This window comes from Megachile rotundata, chromosome 1, assembly GCF_050947335.1.
Source record: "Megachile rotundata isolate GNS110a chromosome 1, iyMegRotu1, whole genome shotgun sequence".
Taxonomy (NCBI): domain Eukaryota; kingdom Metazoa; phylum Arthropoda; class Insecta; order Hymenoptera; family Megachilidae; genus Megachile; species Megachile rotundata.
The window spans coordinates 8817255-8837686 of NC_134983.1; the positions used below are offsets into that span (position 1 = coordinate 8817255).

Here is a 20432-nt window from a genome sequence, read left to right on the forward strand (position 1 = left end):
TGTATAGTGTCTGTGAATGTACAGTACTTGCACACCGCACCCTTACGAGCACAGTTGCTCATCATTGGTTTAACAAACTTTTTTTCTAGAAGGATTACTACGCATGCAGACACGTACACCTGGGAAACATACTTTGTCAAGGAATTCACGAACAATGTGCAATAGAGTCCCGTACACACGTAGCTCGAGGAATTTTTCAAAGAATTTTTCTAGGCACGCACAATGTGCAGCAGATCGGCCAAGTGAGATACAGCGAGTGGGAATACAGAAGAGAAGCCTCTATAACGGTATAAAATATAGTCGAATTGTTGCTCGCAGAAAACAAGAAATGGAGCACGCGGTCTTTTTCCCCCGAGGACGATCTAGATTACAGAATAAAACGCGCATTACGAAGGGGGCCACATTTCCTCGTGGTATCTGTATGTACACTTGGTACAAGACAAGATTTCCATACGACTTTATTTCAGAAACTCGTTCTTCTATTTGTACATTACTTTATAACATTTCTATAATACGGAGATTTCTATTACTAATGGACACCGATGTACAGTTGACACAGATGGGGTTGTAGCACTCAGCAATTCAGTACAAGATTTTTCTATATGGAAATTTCCAACTTCTCGAATTATCTTGAATAACAAAACTTTTTAAATTCTTGAATAATCGTTGATCTAATCTGTAATCACCGAAAATTATCGGTCGCTCGACCGTGTATTTAAATATCAAGCATAATATCGCGTTGTATCCCTTATTCTTTGTGTTTAATGTGTCTTTATTCCGTGCTTTATGTGTTCGGTTAAACGCAATTTCAGCGCGCATACAATGAGCAAAGATGCGTGTAAGGATCGTGCGGCATTAACATAAGAAAGAATTCTTTTTCATTAAATAAGCAAGCATAAGCGTACAAAAATTTGATTCGACAACTACATATTTCTCGAGCAAACAGAATGGATTTTATTTCACGCTTTGTTTCGAAACATGCAGATAAAGCTGTTTATAAACAAATAATCCATTAAGGAGATTTTCACTTGTAAGTCCACGACAGCTGTTGTTACGGTACGATTATTAAATTTGCAAGTATATTGTACCGAATTTATAGATACAAATTAAGAGTAATTTGCAAGGTGTTTGCACCTGACCAATTTGCCAGCACCACGTGTTAAATATGCAAGTTCAACGCCATAAGTAACTAGACACATAGTAACGAACATCGGGAGCGTTTGTAGTAGCTTCATGGCACGGCTCGAGCATTTCCCATGAGTTCATTGTTCGCGAAACTCAGCAGCTGTAAATGTGTTCGTGTAGAGTTAATTGTTTCTCTTGGCAAGTTCTTGCCGCGATACCACTTCTCCTTGCATCTTCGTGTTTAGGATTCCCTTCGAAGTGTTTTCCAACTGGTGCATTCGGTAGAATAACAAGTTGGGCTGTGTGATGCATAAAATAAAACTCGTGTAATGTCACGTGAAAATTAAACGTTTGATTAAAATAAATTACCAACGAAAATATTCGGCATCAAAAACATGAGGGATACTTTTATACCATCCATGGTATGCAGTTATTCAGAACTTGTTTGTAGGGAGAATTTGAAGCATGGGGTGTCTTAAATGAATGCTTGATAAACGTTTCACTACCGGTACGCACTGTAGGTACCATAAATATTTAACCTCCCAGGCTCTTTACGGATGGCGCATTTCATACATCAAATTCATTATCTTAATTCTACGAATTTCGTTGCAACGTGTGTCTGCACATCGTTAAGGTTTTATGTTTTCGAAGGACGTGAACAACGAAGTAACTGCTGTTCAATTATAAACTTAAACAGAAGTCGCGGCATCTGATATTGACAACGCCAATGTCACGAAACTCGATATCGGGAACCGGCTTAATGGGACACGATAAAGACGATCCACGTAGCCGTGGGATCCGATACAAAAGACCCCGGACCCATGGGAATCGACAGCGACGATCTTGAACACGTAAGATCCAATACTAACGACCTCAACTTCTTAGAATGCAGTACGAATAATTTCGAACTCGTTAAATGCCATATAAACTATTCCGATCTCGTTTATTTTGGGCTTGGAAGTTTGTGTATACAATCAGGTAGGGAAAAGTATAGGAAGGAGCTTACCATTTACTTTCGGTTTCTAGGAAGAACTTAATTTTAATAAAAAGAACGTCTCCTATCTTTGAAATAGGCTCCAGTGATTTGGTGATCAAGATCAAACGTTTGAAATGTTAACAGCCTTAAAATTCTTGAAACTCAGAATCTACAAGTGTGGGGACCAATCTGATCGAAGTGATTCAAATCACGGTAGCTTAACGAGGACTTCGTGATCCAACACTTTATGTAATCTGTGGATATATCTGGGCCCTGCAAGAACTATAACTTCTCAGAATCTTCATATACTCTTTTTCACACTTTATAAATATGAAGCTTTGATCTCCACTTGACTTTTTATTACACTATTATTAAATACTTATTTATCAAAAATACGTGTCTTATACGACATACATATATCATAAAATTTCTATTTGCGACCTTTATAGTTCACACCTATGGTGATCTATGTCGAGTTAAAAATAAAGTTTTACAACACAATTTGCTTGAACAATTAGTTCATGAATATTCTTCCTGTACGAGAACAAGCGAAACTTCTCACGAAGACAAACGGCGGAGTTTCGTTACACCATTTTATTTATACCAGAAATGTATTATGCACATTTTATGTACTGTTGCCAGTTTTTATTTACTACACCATGGACCAACAAATCGATGCACTTGGAGCCTTTTTTTCGGTACCCACCTTCTGTGTATATGCATCGTTCGCCTTGTACAACAAGAATGTCGGCAAGTGGTACACTAATTAATGGCTGCAACGCGTTAAATTTATTCTTCTCCTTGATATTCTGACCACATCAATTTTTAATTAAACCTACCGCCGTGGCTCTTACGGAGAAGAATTAACAACCCGTTGAGAGGGGGAAAGCGTTTAGCATGAAGCTTTTGAGATGAAGTATTTATCCGTATCATCGAAAAAATATCATTAACATTAACAATTTAATATCTTGGTACACAAACATTTTTCGTTAACTGCCGGTAATTTACGAACATTACTGTCATAATTAAAACCTTTCACAAATACCAGTGATTTCATTAAAATCTTGCTATAATTCATATCCTCTATATTTGAGAAAGACGATAATAAAATTATAATTATAGTATAAAACAAAATGAGCTATTTACGATATTATTCTACCCAGCTCTGAAGCAACGAAATTAAGACGGTGATTCGGTACGAAGAGGTTAAAAAAGAAATACGTGTACGTTCGGTAGGTTGCATGTTCGTAAAGACACGCAGTCTCGAACTGATGTATGGTGCGTGATACATTGCATATGAATATTTAAAAGCACCCGGTCTCTCGTATTGCCCTCGTATAATATTATATGAGGGAGACGTATTTCGCGGGCTGCGTCGTCAACATGGCTAGTACAGCCGTAAATTGTACGAGACTTATGGCGTATTTTGTAACCAATTTAAAGCAATAAATTTCATCCCCTTGGCGAACGTGACAGCCAGTAATGTGAGCGCCACTAATATCCTTTCATTTGTTCCTATGAATCGAGAAGACGAGAAAAAGAAGCGATCTTCCTTCTAAATGGGATTCCAACGTACGATTAACGACCAATACTTGTCGAATATATTCGAGAGAAGTTAATAGAGATTGCCATTCATTTGCCATCTGTCAAATATTAGTTTTCTCGTTTATCCCTTGCGGACTTTAGTTATGCGGGTTGAGTTGGACCTGGTACATTTCTTGGTGTAGTCTTACATTTTGATGTAACCACACGATTTTCTCGTTACACCAAATATAGTGGAGTTTACGTATTTATTATCTATTACTGGAAATTTTTGCATTGGGGAATTTGGGAATTCGAGGCATTTGAAAATATGGATATTGGTAATATGAAAATTTAGGGACGTAGAAATGTAGGGATATGAAAATTTGGGGATATTGAAATTTCGGGACATGGGAATTTGGGGGTATACGAATTTAAAAATATGATAGTTTCGAGAATATAGGAGCGTGAGGATTTAAAAGTCTAATTTGGATTTCATTATTAAATTCTAAATTCTGAACATCTGACATAAAGTTACCTTGTGTTCAAAACGACAAAGATGAAGTAAAAGATATGTATCGCTGTGTCAACACATCTCAATTTGTTCTGTCAATTATGACACCCGATTCTTTTACGTAATAAACTAATCTAATGCGATGCAATGTTGCGTAGTAATCAGCAGAGGTGCCGATTTCTCTGGCCACTGCAGCTAAACTTCACCTTCGTATCTAACCCCAAACCAGTAGAACCGGATTTCGTGAGAATATGTCCCTCGAGGCTTGAAAAAACGAGCGAATAAAGTGAAGAACCATAGAAGAATTTCGTTGGTACGTAGGATCGCGTTTAGGTATTATACCGAAATTGCGCGCCAATCGCAACTTTCTTGTAACAGACTCAGACACGTTCCAATAATCATTTGGAGCAACCGTTATTTATAGAAATCAATGTAATCATCGTATAGAACGTATGTTTAACACAACGGTATATGTCCTTGGCCCATATGGAATTTTTCGTTTTGTTATAGTACAACGTAGGACTACAAATTATTTTACTAAACTATAAAATTGGTGTTTTAATCGTTAATTTAATTGTGGATTGAGGACTTGGGAGTTTGGAATTTTTGGATTGCAAGGCAATTTTAGAACTTTGAAGATTTGAGAATTTAAAGATTTAGCATTTCAGGTGGATCTTCGGCACTTTCATATTGTATTTCAGAAATTCGAAAATGTCAGGGTTAGAAATTTTAGTATTGAACCTTAAAACTTAATTCGGAATTTCAAAACTTTGCGAGTAAAGCATGGGTCAAAGATGTAAAGGTGATCTAAAAATCATGCAAACGTGCAGTTTACTTCCCCAACAAAGTCACGTGCAATTGCCTCCGTGTACGATACAAGGAGCGTTCCGAGTCACAGATCACGCGTCGTGATCGAGCCACGATTGGAAGTTCCTCGGCCGTCCATTTCGTTGTCGGGGTGAAAAACAGCGGATCGTTTGCCTATCGTGGCGATAGAGCGAGATAAAAAGGTAAAAGGGGATCGTGCGACAAAGACAAAGTCGTTGTTCCGTTCTGACCATTACTCTCTTGCCTCGTGTCGATAATTTTTAAGGTCGACATAGTTCGCGATCCCTCGGAATACCGGCGTGAGGTTGCACCGGCATTCTGCAACGGCGTGGTCGAGACGCTACCGTGTCGTGATTATTCGTGAGGAGGTTATGGTGGCCGATGGGGGTTACGCCAATGCATTTGTCCCGTAACGGGGCTCGAACTACGGTCCGCTGCTCGCGTACTCGAAACCCATCGCTTCCTGTACAAACGACTTTTTTTCTCGAACGACCGGGCTTAATTAAATACCGGTAGACGGAGGCATCCATGTCCTCTTCGCGGAGAGACCCGCTTACGTGACTGCCACGCGATTTTACCTTGCTAACGATCGGAATGGCAGAGAGAGACAACGTGACATCGCGGGGATAAGGAAATGTGGGTAATGAACAAATCGGATGCTTTCGTGCAGGAAACTGTTCGGAGGTGGTTGGCAAACGCTTTGTCCACGTTGAGTAAGATTTACACGCTACGTTTGAAGTTTGGTAATCGCAGAGGGAGAAACCTGTATCCCAAAGAAGAATGCCAGACGTCACATTTCTACCTTTAAATAAATACCACGTTTGTTCGTATCTGAAGATACGAAGAATTGTTTATTGTCAAGTTTGTCCACAGAACCATCCATCTTGTAAAATGTTATAATCTTACTATACATACAGAATTACCACGTATGGTTAACGATTGCACATGTTTTATGTTCAAGATTATATTTTTAAAATATTTCTTTGAAAAGTATTGCTATCATTTATAAATGTAGTAAGAGTTGAAGCTGAAATAAATTTTGAAATGAATATTTTGTAAAAAAGAAATATGTCGTACTAGAGGAAAAGGGGCGGAACAAAAGACACGCGTTGATTATTCGATTACGAATAAAATTTAAAATTTAAGCGTTCGTAGAATCGATTTCGTTGGGTGAGCCGATTCGCAGAAGCGCTGGATACATCGTGTGCATTCTTATAAGATCTTGCAGGGCATCGAAATTGGTTTATTAAACGGGTGAAGTTCGAACAATAGTTCGTTATACTTCGTCACAGTGATGAAACGATATGATTCAATTTTTATTTGCTTAGTGCATATAAAATATCGAGTATGAGTCATGAGATATTTAAATGAACACTTTATAATCATATAGATCGTGTTAAAGAGGAAGTATCTTATAATACTTTTGCATCCTTAGCTGATACACTCTGATAATTATTTAGTAACCATGAATCAGATAACCATTTAAAATTTTATTCAAAACTTATATACAATGGTTAGAATCATATAGAAGCTTAGTTTATTTTATACAAGTTACATTTCCCAAAGAAGACATATTATTTACATGCCTGAATACTTGGTTCTACAATGAATGCTAACATTGGGTGAAAATCGGAGGTTGATTTTTTTACATTTTTTATTAAACTAGTTTTGCAGAAATATGTTATAAATCATGGTTTAAAAGTTGCATATAGCGATGCATTCGGTAGGCGCTCACGCACACGAACGCGCGTAGTATAAAAGGACTTGTCTCCATGAATGAAATGGCCACGTGACATCGAGAGGGAACGAGGGTGAGGAGCGTGCGCGTGAAAAGCCCGCCAGTTGCTTAAGCACGACAGCGAGTGTTCGGTGATAGTTCGACAGATGGTGCTGGATTCGCGTGGCGGCTGCTTGAAACATCTGACCGCCGTCTAGCAGTGCGGCATGGACTCGTGCGGGAAGCGCACACTTCTTTTAAAACCGGTAGCACGCGCGACCCTGATTGTTTTTTTCTTGTTATCGCATCGGCAAGCCGCGGTCGGTTACGTGTACGCGAGTGACACGCGACGAGTGCGTACGTATGTAACTGCCCGATCGTTTACGAACAACCCTCGAGGAAGTCAAGAGAATCATTCGAAAGGACGAGAGATCGAAGAGGACTCGCGAAGTTTCACCGACCTCGAGCTTCTCATCCGTGAACGGTGTACGAACGCACGTTTTGTACGCGCCGCTGTCACCTGCGCAGTAATTATGACAGTTGGCCCGATCTGCGCACGCGTCGATCACGCACCCTTCAACAGGCAACTTCGCGTCGTATCAGTTTGAAGAACGCCGCGAAGATGAGTTGGTTGTAACGGTTTATCGGGCCACTCGCGTGTTTATTATTTTCTCTCTCATCCTCGTTCCGTCCGTGTTTAATGATATGCGTGGATTCGCGTCTCGCACGCAACCCCGACATTGGAACGTCACGCTTCGGCCGCTCGTTCACCTCGTTTTATTTTCAAAGTGGCGATCTTTGGGGGTGGCGAAAATGTGATCGTACGGACGTAGTTTGTGTCGCGCGACGGATTACTCGTGGCCGATAAAACACGCGTGTTGTAGCAAAATGACGGTGAACCGATCGGTGCTGGCGATGGTGTTGATGCTGATGACCTCCGTAATTATACTAGTTCACGCGAAGGATGTGACGACACTGGAGTACGACGACCTTCTTCCGGCGAACGAGACCAATGCCCGCCACCGCATCGATACAGGTTAGACAATCATTCAGAGTTCCACTTTAAACTATTATATACTTTGTAATTTATTTAATCTTTAGAACCGAATGATCAATTTAATTTATTTAATCGTTGTATTTCAAGCATAAATTTTCAATTGACATTTGAAACGTAAAGTTAGGTGTGCTTTTTACGGAACATGGGTAAATCAAAGGGGCGCCATTTTGACTAGTTATGAATATAACAAAATGTTTAATAGCACGAAGTCGCAAAGTTACAAAGTCGTATCGTCACGTTATATTTCTGTTTACGTATTCTTTTATATTATCGTATATTGTATAGACTCGCGTTTTTAATTACAATAATTGTATTTATTTTCGAGGCGGGTTTCTTAAAAAGGAATCAGTACGTCCCCCAGCGGTTGCCCCTCGTTGTTGATTTCATACGCGTCACGATTTGCATTGAATGTCACCGCTCATTTAAATTATCGAAAGTGTCGATGTTCGTAGCACAATGTGTGTCACGATGCCTCTTTCGGACGACGGCCTTACTATAGAAACGATATTAGCAATGTTAATAATACGGACAATATATTTTCTTTTCATTAATATGTTCCATTTAACGCGTTCCATTTAAATTAATAATTAAATATTATCAACATAAAAATTATTAATTTATTAGCTTCCACGAAGGACTTAAAACAGATGAAGACTTACAAACACTTTCTGTCCTCTTCATCATTTGTATGTTAAGTAGAACATTTTTATAATAAATGAATATAAAATTTAGGGTGTACATTGAAATGATTGATTTATTAGTTTGTACAAACGCATCGAAAAGGTTAAATTTATTTACGTTCAGTGCATGGCAATTGTAGTCTCGCGAAATCAGCAAGTATGACGGTGAATGCTTGAACTTTGTTACTCGTCTCGGATTTGCCAAGGAAGAATGACCTTTGCTCTAACGCTTCTGTGAAAGTATTACACGTTCGCCAGGCTAAGGCCTTGTGCCTTAGCAAACTTATCTTTCTAACGTACGCCTACTTTTCACGGGGAAATTTAATTTTCCCTCGGTTTCTATGCCATGAAAATTTCCGTGAAATCGTGGCTTTATCGGATACTTTCAAACCTCTTTCTGTATAATCTACCCTATTGTATCGGTTTCCAAGCGAACCATAAAACAATCATTGAATTCGCAATGCACCTTAAGAAATGTGTGAGAGCTACCATTAGGAATTATCCCCCTATATTATTTCATAATGTATATAACGCTATATGAATACCAGGGCATGTTCGAGATAATTGGAGATTTGGGAATTTTTGGATATGGGGTATGGGAATTTAGGGATTTGGAGATTTCGCAATTTGAGGATCTGGGGATTTTGGGATTTTGGGATTTTGGGGGTTGGGGATTTTGGGATTTGAGGATTTTGGGAGTTGGGGATTTGGGGATTTGGGGATTTGGGGATTTGGGGAGTTGAGAAGTTGAGGAGTTGGGGATTTTGGGAGTTGGGGATTTTGGGAGTTGGGGATTTTGGGATTTTGGGATTTGGGGATTTGGAGATTTTGGGATTTGTGAATTTAGAAATTTGGAATTTGGTAAGTTAGGAATTTGAGGGTTTGAGAATTTGAGAATGTAGGGATTTGAGGATTTGGGGATTTGAAGATTTGAGAATTTGGGAAGTTGGAACATGGGCAATTGGGAATTCGATGCTACAAATTTTGGTATTTGGTAACTTGGAAATTTGGAGAGTTAGAAATTTAGAAACTTGGGAATCTAAGAAGTTACAAATTTGTAAACTTGGAAATTTGTTAATTCGATAATTTGGAAATTTAGTAATATACTAAATTAGGAATTCATTAATATAGAAACTTAGGTATAATTTTCCCAATTATATCTTTGAACTTTGCCAACTTTGATATTTGCGAATTTCCAAATTTCCAAATTCTGACCTACCGAAATTCGATACTTAATGAACATAATACGTTCCTAATTTACAAGAACTTAAGATTGTTCACGATCAATCGAATATCTCTAAATCAATTTTGCTGCATTATGGTTTCGACACGTGAGGTATACGCGTTACACCACATCCTGTACCGCTTCGCAACGCGTCTACTTGCCACAACGAAGTTTAGGCAAAGAATTTCGTTGTAATTAAGAACGACGCGATCAAGGAACACTCGATGGGCGAGCCTCGATTGTCTGCGGTGTCAAATTCTATTTAACTTGTTGCATATTTAATCGTTCGCCTGCCAATAGAAAGCGCGATCACGCAAATAATTTGCACGCACAGTTAGACGGCCGTTTGGTAGCTCATCGGGTTGGTGCACGACACCTTCTGTGACACGCACAGAAACGCATTTCCGCCTTTCTAAACGAATGCAAATCAAACGAACAGGATTAAGTCGATGGACGTTGTCCAACGATGACCGATAGCATTCTTCGACGACGTGGGAAATTTTTCTAACAACGCTGGAACGTGTTCTGGCTTCGTTTTTCTTTTGTGAACAACTTATCCCGGTATGAGTTATTGACACCTCTCTGTCTAGTTAACATGAAATATAAGTATCTCTACAATTAAACTACTATTGAATTATAGGACTTTTTATCTGTAGTTTTGTTGTAATTAATTCTTTTGTTAATTACGGATTTTTTTTTATTATTTATTACTGACGAATTTTGTATAATTATTCATTAATGACGATTTTTTCTCATTATTCGTTACTGATGAGTTTTGTACAATTATTTATTAATTTTTTGTCTAGATATTCATAAATTAAAAATCATGTTCAGTTGTTCATTACTGATGAATTTTGTGTGACTATTCATTATCAACAAATTTTGTATAACTATGCATAAATTATGAATTTTATCTACATATTCATTACTGACAAACTCTGAGTAGTCATCCATCAATGACGAATTTTTTCTAATAGTTCATCAATGATGAATTTCGTCTAATTATTAATTAATAACGAATTTTATGTAATTACTTATTAACAACAGATTTTACATTTATACACTAATAACCAACATTATATAATGTCAACCATGGTTCATTTTAAGTACTTGTCTATTTTGCATTATTTGAGCGATAACAACGTGTTAACATATCGACATAAACGTAGTCAAAGAAACGTAGTCAAAGAATCGTTTTCAAATCATGACGTTACACGCGTACGTGTCGAGAGTATTGTTAAAAGAAAGAAATTGTGCGAACCTTGCCAAGGGTTAACTGTACGATACGCCTCGAGCATTTGTTTAACGATACGGGATTTACGATTCGTTAATGTTATTTACTGTTCGAAACGTGATCGTTAATAAATCATTCGGTACTTTGGGTGGACGTAACGATAGTAACGCGTGATTGCTTTCTTCTTCGCCCGTGACAGTTCCCCGGCGCGTTATAATTAATTTCTTACTGCTTCGTTAAAATCCTGGGTGCCACAATGTTATTTGAAATTACCGATCATTCACCTGCAGATAAATTGGCTGGTTTAATATTTAAAACGAATCTGAAGTCTTGTTATTTTAATCTGTGGGATTTGCGGATTTTGGAATTTTGAGATTTGGGAATTTAGAAATTTGGAATTTGGGAATTTGGGAGTGTGAGCGTTTGGGAATTTGAGAATGTAGGGATTTGGAGATTTGGGGATTTGAGGATTTGGGAATTTAGAAATTTGGAATTTGGGAAGTTGGGAGTGTGAGGGTTTGGGAATTTGAGAATGTAGGGATGTGGAGATTTGGGGATTTTGGAATTTTGGAATTTTGGGATTTTGGGATTTTGGGATTTGGGAATTTAGAAATTTGGAATTTGGGAATTTGGGAATGTGAGGGCTTGGAAATTTGAGAATGTAGGGATTTGGAGATTTGGTGATTTGAGGATTTGGGAATTTAGAAATCTGGAATTTGGGAAGTTGGGAGTGTAAGGGTTTGGGAATTTGAGAATGTAAGGATTTGAAGATTTGGGTATTTTAGAATTTTGGAATTTTGGGATTTGGGAATTTAGAAATTTGGAATTTGGGGAGTTGGGGGTGTGAGGGTTTGGGAATTTGAGAATGTAAGGATTTGGAGATTTGGGGATTTGAGGATTTGGGAATTTAGAAATTTGGAATTTAGGAAGTTGGGAGTGTGAGGGTTTGGGAATTTGAGAATGTAAGGATTTGGAGATTTGGGGATTTTGGAATTTTGGAATTTTGGGACTCGGGAATTTAGAAATTTGGAATTTAGGAAGTTGGGTGTGTGAGGGTTTATGAATTTGAGAATGTAGGAATTTGGAGATTATGGGATTTGAGGATTTGGAGATTTGAGAGTTCGGGAAACTGGAACTTGATTAATTGAGAAATTGATGCTGCAGATTTGGTAATTTAAGAATTGTTAAGTTGAAAATTTAGATACTTGGAATCTATAACTTTAAGAAAACATAATAGAGTTTCTAATCTACGTACAAAAAAATTACTAAAAAATTAGATTCCTATTCGATTCAAAAAAGTGTGGAAGATTAATGTATCCGCAGTGTTAGACGATAGATTTAATTAAGATTAACCCCTACGTGGATGATACTTCTAATCCAGAAGTGTTATTATTGTTATAGAGCAAAAATGATTAATGTCTCTGGAATTTGCCAATTATTTATTATCCTACACACTTCAGTTACAGTTATGAATCCTTCATTGTTACAAAACCTATTATTACTTAAGGTCATTAAAAACGTTATCGGATGTTTCAAAAAAATGACGAAAGCACAGGTAAGACTCATTACTTCGCTCTGTTGAACATATATTATTTTAAGGATAATAATTGTCACGGTCGTAGCGTGTTCCTTAACCTGTTGCGTATTGCCTTTTAATGTTACGTGTATGGTCTTGTAATGCGATGCAAAGATTTCAAGGTTTTGCCTATATGGCTATGGACAGCTTCGCCGTTCGTTTGTGTTGCAAGCATGGACACAGTTCGAACAAGATTTAAACGAACTTGTAATAAATCATGCATACTTGCCATTGAAAGTTGGACAGTAAACCAGTTCTCCCGCATTATCCAACTTTTTTCCACGATTTTATTGGTCCCTTTATTTCTCCGTATACGATCAATTGAAATGTTGCCAATTATTTGTGCAATGACGCCCGTAATAACCTGTTTCCCATAATAGTTCCGAGAAAACATCTAATTTGCAAAAATTTGCAAGGATTTTTATCATAACTTGAACCGTAAGATTTAGAAAGCTGAACGAGTCATAATGTATCCAAGAATAGATTCTAGAATTCAATGTCAGTATGGTAATTATTAATGACAGGCAATACTATTTCATATATTTGTTACGGTAGTTACGTGTACTGGATCATTAATCACTTTCATCAATCACTCGAGTACAATTCAATCTGCACCGAGTAAACCTTGCTACTTTTTCTTTGACCGTTCTTTTCGAAGGAAAGTGTGATTGACAGTTGATGGAAGGAGTTTATAAAGCTTCATAGATATGGGGATACAGAGATCTAGGAATGTTTCGAATTAGAGACGTAGAGATGAGTGTGAAAATGTATGTAGAGATCCATGACTGGACGGATATAGGGGTGTAGAGATCCATGAGTGTATAGACCTAGGTATGTAGAGATCTATGAGTGTAGAGCTGTAGCTGTATAGGGATCGATGGGTGTAAAGATCTGGGAATGTAGGGATAGGGTTGGAATATGTAGGGATCTACAAATCAGGAGATCTAGGTATATGGGGATTTGCGAATGTGGAGATTTAGATATGTAGGGATCTGCGACTGTGGAGATCTAGAAATGTAGGTATCCATGAATGTGGAGATTTAGATATGTAGGGATCTGCGAATGTGGAGATCTAGGTATGTAGGGGTCTATGAATGTGGAGATCCAGATATGTCGGGATCTGCGAATGTGGAGATCTAGAAATGTAGGTATCCATGAATGTGGAGATTTAGATATGTAGGGATCTGCGAATGTGGAGATTTAGATATGTAGGGATCTGCGAATGTGGAGATCTAGGTATGTAGGGATCTGCGACTGTAGAGATCTAGAAATGTAGGTATCCATGAATGTGGAGATTTAGATATGTAGGGATCTGCGAATGTGGAGATCTAGGTATGTAGAGGTCTATGATTGTGGAGATCTAGGTATGTAGGGATCTGTGAATGCGAAGATCTAGGTATGTAGGAATCTACGAATGTGGAGATCTAAGTATGTAGGGATCTGCGAATGTGGAGATCTAGGTATGTAGAGATCTATGAATGTGGAGACCAAGAAATGTAGGTGTCCACGAATGTGGAGATTTAGGTATGTAGAGATCTAGGAATGTGGAGATCTGGGAATGAGGGTATCTATAAATGTAGAGATCTAAGTATGTCGGGATTTATGCATGTGGAGTTCTAGAAATGTAGGTATTTATGATCATTAAAATCAAGATATGCAGGTATCTGTGGGTGTGAAGTTCCAGGACTATATGTGTAGGTCCAACCTACAGCAAGCTGTATGTACTACATAACTAATATAAAAATCTAAAAGTCCGTGATTTAGGAATTTATAAATGTAAGGACATAAACGTACACGCGTGCTTTTATGGTCGAGATAGATGGTGATCTAGAAATTTAGGAGTATACGTCAGACGTTTCCACTTTTAGTACCTACAGATTCTCGGTTCAGTTTTCCCGATCGTAGAGTCCTGAAACTTAATCCTCGGCAAATATCAAGCAACTAAGCAATCAAATATACATCCATACATCGCCAAATTTATGATGTATCTGCAGCTGTTGAAATTCGATGCACAGCATTCACAGCGTATCTAAAGCATGACAAAATGCACAGAAATAACTTGACAGTGGTCGGAACTAAAAAACACCCATCGTTCAGGTGTGTAATTGCTAAATAAACACGCACTTGTTCGTGCGAATCACCGTAAAGGTTGACCGTAAAAAGCGTGGCGTTCTTGCGCAGTCATCGGCCCGCAATAAATTGCTATCGCAACACGATAATTATCGTTCGCCAGTGATATTTTTCGCCTGTTCGCGCCGGGTTCCGGTCGGGCTGGTATGCGGCTTTTTCCCGCGTTGTTTTGACGTTTCGATAGCGCTCGTTACTCGCCGGTTCTGGGACAGAAGCAAGATTTAGCGAGCGTTGACAGTACAATGGTGCTCGCGCGAACACTGCCAACGTTTCGCTGTCATAGCTTCTCGTGGGATCGCGGAACGCATGCATCGTTTGCGTGGACAGCAGTGTGGATTCGTTAAGTCGATATGGGAAGGAACACGCATTTTTCTATCGAGATACCGCCTCGATCGCTGAGCAAATAAATTTTAACGGCAGAAACGCCGGAGCGGATCCGTTTGAAAAAGGTATCCGACAAGCAAAATGACGATTATCAGGTGGTACGATTGCGTTCTGCGCAAGTGTGCGCAGGTGAACGCGAATACGGTGTGCTCGATACTTATAAAGGAGAGGGTGTGGAGCTTGTACTGTGCATAATTCCGTATTATGCCGGCTTTGATTCAGGTGATACGTGATTGGTATAGTAACGAGTGCAAAAGAACTATGGTACGATTATTTCAGTTAGTTTATGCTGTTACTGTTTTTTCTGAAATTTTTTCTCAAGTGATATAAAATACTGAATGAGAAATCTCTACTATAATTATTAGGAAGATACAACTTCATATCTACATATCATTACTGCATATTGCATTTGGCCAAAGAAAAATAAAATGAAAATAACAGAAAGTTTAGCATATCAATTAAGTTAATAGTCACTGACTTTTCTATGTAAAATGTACCTGGTTCATGTGAATCACATTGAATATATTAAAGACCTAAACGCTTATAAATATTTTGATGAAAACTCCCTCATAAATGAGAAGCATAACATATGCATTGCATATTTTCTAACTGGTTTCTGGGATTAAATCTAATATATATCTAGGCCGTATCGTTTGAAATTGTCACTGAAATATTTCACTATTATCTTATCCAATTACTTTGGTTCGGTAAGGAGATTGCAAATACGTGTCCTATAAAATGAGAAACGATCCGTGTTCGTTCATGTCGTGTAACGTTTCAAGTTTATGATTATTGTTGAGGCAATAAACGAGTAGCTAAAAGAGACCAGAAATAAATGCAATTGTATAATGCAAAAAGTCAGTATCTGTAGGTATATGACTCTTTAACGGTGCCAATTAATTTCGCCTGTAAGACTCTTTCTGTCGAAAATTTTATTTTAAACGCCGATCTTATCCCTCGAAAATTATCATTAATATGTCCTACGATTATCTCATCAAATTATTTTCTTGTAATTAGTAAATGTATTTCGTGTCGTACGATATACTACACCATGATTCATGAAGTCTAACGTTCGAAGTTTACGATTATCGTTGTTGCGGTAAATGGTCAGTAGCTCGGTTAAAAGGGGAGAGATTTGTAGAAACTACGGTGATAATTAAAAAGATTACGATGACGATTAAAATAACGATTATCCAGAGGCATTGCAACTCGAGTGTGTACAAGTGAACGTAAATACTGACCACCTTCGTGTAGCTGCGGATAGTCGCGAATAAATGGGCGTGTAAGCTAAACGTTCCGCTATGCTTCGCTGTAGTTTACAAGTCTGTGTCACGTTCAAGTATAAATTTTATCTGTGATCCTATTTATCTGCTTTATCACAGACGAAACTTTATGAAAGGAAATTGTTAGTTGTAATCACAGATCAAAACTTGGGTGGTGATATGATTGGAGTCAATGTGGAAACATATGTAGTAAGGTGTATACGTTGGACATATTATGTAGTAGGGCATATACATATGTAAGGTATACATGTAACAGGACATATACATATGTACGGCATATATGTAGTAGGGCAGTTTTATATGTAAGGTATACATGTAACAGGACATATACATATATAAGGCATACATGTAATAGGGCATATATGTAGTACAACATATACATATGTAAGGCATACATGTAATAGGGCATATATGTAGTACAACATATACATATGTAAGGCATACATGTAATATGGCATATATGTAGTACAACATATACATATGTAAGGCATACATGTAATAGGCCATATATGTAGTACAACATATATGTACATATGTAAGGCATACATGTAATAGGATATATACATATGTAGTACAACATATACATATGCAAGGCATACATGTAATAGGATATACATATGTAGGACATATATGTAGGGCACATATGTAGTAGAGCATATACATATGTAGGGCATATATGTAGAAAAACAATATGGAAACATATGTAGTAATGTCACATATAAAATGACAGCAGTGTAACATATTTAAAACTGGTAAATTGAGACGGTCAGAAAGTTCCATACTATAATATTATGCTGATCTTTACATTTATGAAGGTTCACGTTAAGAATATACGTTTTTAAGAATTAATACTGGTTTTCTAGCATATCACTTTTCATCGACCTGATTCTACATGTTAAGATTATAATCGATTGCCATGAACGCATGGCATTTGGGTTATGAACGAGTACCAATAGATTTCCGTGAAGGTGAAAATAGAATGCTCATGAAATTATACATCTGATATCCTAAACCAAAAGTCTAGTTTTTCTACGTTTGACAATGTGGTCTGTATCTGTCAGATATTTTACGTTCACTGCTTTCTGTGGTCGACAATCGATAGACGTACAAGTCGGAGTAGATAATAGAAAAGATATCGATGAAAGGCGAGAAACTAGAGAACCTTTCTGTAAAGTTACACTCATTGTCCACACCTGTCTCTTATTTATAGAAATCTGTGTTACAAATGTATCGATAATTAGGTTATCTAGTTTCAGATAAGATTATCCATTGTTCATGTATCGTTACGTAGAAACAGCAATTTTCAACATGTAGAACACATACGTGCAATTAAAGGCCAGATGACTTCTGGAATTCTGAATGGATTTGTCTTAAGTTTATATATACGTGTTGAAGTAATAATAAGAATAGTATTTTATGTAAAAGTTTTTGTTTATATAACAACCTTTTATTTTTTAGAATATTATTTAGCTTTGTCTACTAGGTTTTTACTTATTAAGATATTGTTTAGCTTTGCCTACTAGGTTTTTACTTATTAGGCAATTTTTTAAGTTTGTCTAATAAGTTATCACTGAACAACGATCAAGATCCACAACCTACACATGAAATAGTTTATGTTTATTTCATAGACTTCGATGTAAACCACAATGTAATTATCTCTCGTATATCTCGAAACGTAGTCTATTAGAAAATAAAAATCCTGAAAATTGCAGTTGTTTCTGTGGTCGATTTGCCCGAGTATAATTAAATGAAAAAGTAATCTCGTGGTAATCGATTTGTGCGCGAGTAATTAGAACAAAAAATAATAAACGCATGGTAATAACCAGTCGCGTTACCAAGGGAAGGGCAGGTTTAATATCAAGGTCTTTCTATTTATTGAACCCACGAGGAGCACATCGCTACAATTACCCATGATTTCTACTCACTGACACGCGATGCACGTAGAAGTTAAAGGCAAATCACCGACACGCTCGCCAGAAATGACCCTTGATTGCGAATAAAACAAAGAACGCCAGTATCATCAGACATGCACGAGTTAACGTTGACCTGGCGAGTTGGACGATTAAAGAGGAGGAGTTGCTTTCAATCTATTCCCTTCGCCGTTTTTAACCGACACGATATTAATAGCATTATTACGATTTTTATTACTGCGAATAGATACGAAATCTTTATGTCTTCAAGTCTTTCTATCTTTGAATCCTCAAATTTAAAAATTCTCATATCAAGTTCTCAAATATAACTTCCCAACTTATCAAATTTCCAAATTTCAAACCTTCTGATTCTCAAATCCTTAAATCCCCAACTTTATGACTTCTTAAATTTCCAACCCCTTAAACCATCAAATCCATAAATCATCAAATCCCTAAATTCCCAACTTCCCAAATTTCCAAACTCTCAAACCTTTAAATCCACAAATCTCCAAATCCCCAAATTCCCAATTTCCCAAATTTTCAGCCCCTTAAACTATCAAATCCACAAATCCCAAAATTCCCAATTTACCAAATTTCCAAACTCTCAAACCTTCAAGTCCAAAAATTTCTAAATTTTCAATTTTCAAATCCCCAAAGTACCAGCTACCTAAATTTCAACCCTCAAATCGCAACATTTCATAAACTCCAATTTTCAAATCTCCAAAACCCTATTAGTAAAATTCTATATCACCCCCGATGCAACGTTCCTATTTAATAATTTTCTCTGCGTGTTCATACTAACGATCCCCTATAAAAATATCAAAGTCATGTTCCAACGTTAGCGATGGAAATAAGTTTGTATCCCTGTTAAAAAGGCAAATTCTTCCGAACAAAAACAGGTCCTATGCAACTGTGTCATGCCACGTTGTAAAGATTGAGGCCTCCTTAGGAGATCTTGGCTGGACGTAAGAAGGGGTTCTTAGGGGAGAGACACACAACGCACAGTGTGTCGACCACGCAACGCACCTTACGTTGGATGTGTTACACAGCGTGTGCAATCGTGTACACGACGCGTATAAGTCGCGCACAGGTGAAGCAGAATCTCCGGTGGTAAACGGATGCCACTCTTCTTCTCTCTTTTTCTTTCTGTCTCGTTCGCCATTTTATATGATACGAGTTAACGTCGTCGTGGTCCTTTCTTCGTGAATGCGCGCAGGTTTATACCGGTCACTGGCATCCTGTGTCATTATCCATCATTACGAAGCTGGACAACGCTGAGGAATAGCCTCTGTCGGGATACAGCGTACCGTATAAAATCTCTTACTCTTTATTTTATTTCTCTTCCTTTTTTATTTTTCATTACATCGGCAATCGCCTCCTCCGTGTCATTCTGACGTTTAGCTAGAATCCGTACTATGCGTGTTTTGTCCGAGCTTTTAGCTGATTTTAGTTTAATTCGTCAAGTGTATGGGTGTATTTTAAGGTGATTGCGGAAGATATAGATTTTCATGTTTCATGAACTGATTCTTTTGTGAAGATTGGTGAGTAGATTGTTAGATCAGTCTATTATGTTCTGTGAGATTTTCATAATTGTTTCGTAAGTTAAAGTTAGTGATTTAAATTTTCTCGTAACACCAAAATTACATGATCTACATCTCAATAACACATACTTTGAGTATTACAGGATATTAAGAGTAAATATATTTTAAATCCATAATACTGTGCATAGTGTGCAATTTAAGAAACATAATACTCGAATTATTCGGTCGTATCATTCGGATTATCTAATCAGTTACAGAACGTCGTTAGATACCGTCTATGCGCTCGTTAAAGTCTCTCAGACTACACTGTACATATCTCTTCTACTCCTTTTTCCATTTATTACAACTGAATAAAGTGTAAGATTACTTTAGATAATTAACATAAACAGTTAATTATCGGAGTGAGTCGTTTCGATAGGGATCTAGCTCTCGTTACTCGGTTATTTTTTTCTCGATCTGTAATTACACCCTCATTACGGTGTAAGGCTGTTCGTTAATCGCGACGGCGCGTCGAATTCGTGAGATAACACTCAATCCATTAATACTCGGCTCCGTACACACGTACGATCTCTCTTTCTCGCGATACGAAGCATTAAAACCTCTTACGTCGTGTTCCCTCTCTCGGTTGGTTCATCTCTTGTTATGTCTTGCCGTTGAAGGTGGTTGTCGGTGCATGCTACACTCGAGATAGTCAGGTCGGGTTTGTTGGTCTTCGGGATGCTTTATTTTTC

The 20432-nt window shown here is 37.6% G+C and overlaps 1 protein-coding gene across 2 annotated transcripts in view; it reads left to right on the forward strand.

Annotated features, from left to right (window-relative positions):
* Positions 1 to 6886: 6886 nt before the first annotated feature.
* LOC100880368 (Tie-like receptor tyrosine kinase) overlaps positions 6887 to 20432 on the forward strand; it is a 255904-nt gene continuing 242358 nt past the window's right edge. Inside the window, exon 1 of one of the 2 annotated variants that reach the window (XM_076538419.1) lies at positions 6887 to 7717. In XM_076538419.1, the coding sequence (XP_076394534.1) occupies positions 7570 to 7717 (148 nt within the window). In that variant the 5' untranslated portion in view covers positions 6887 to 7569. The remainder of the gene's footprint in view (positions 7718 to 20432) is intronic. The other variant, XM_076538409.1, reaches the window with a different exon arrangement.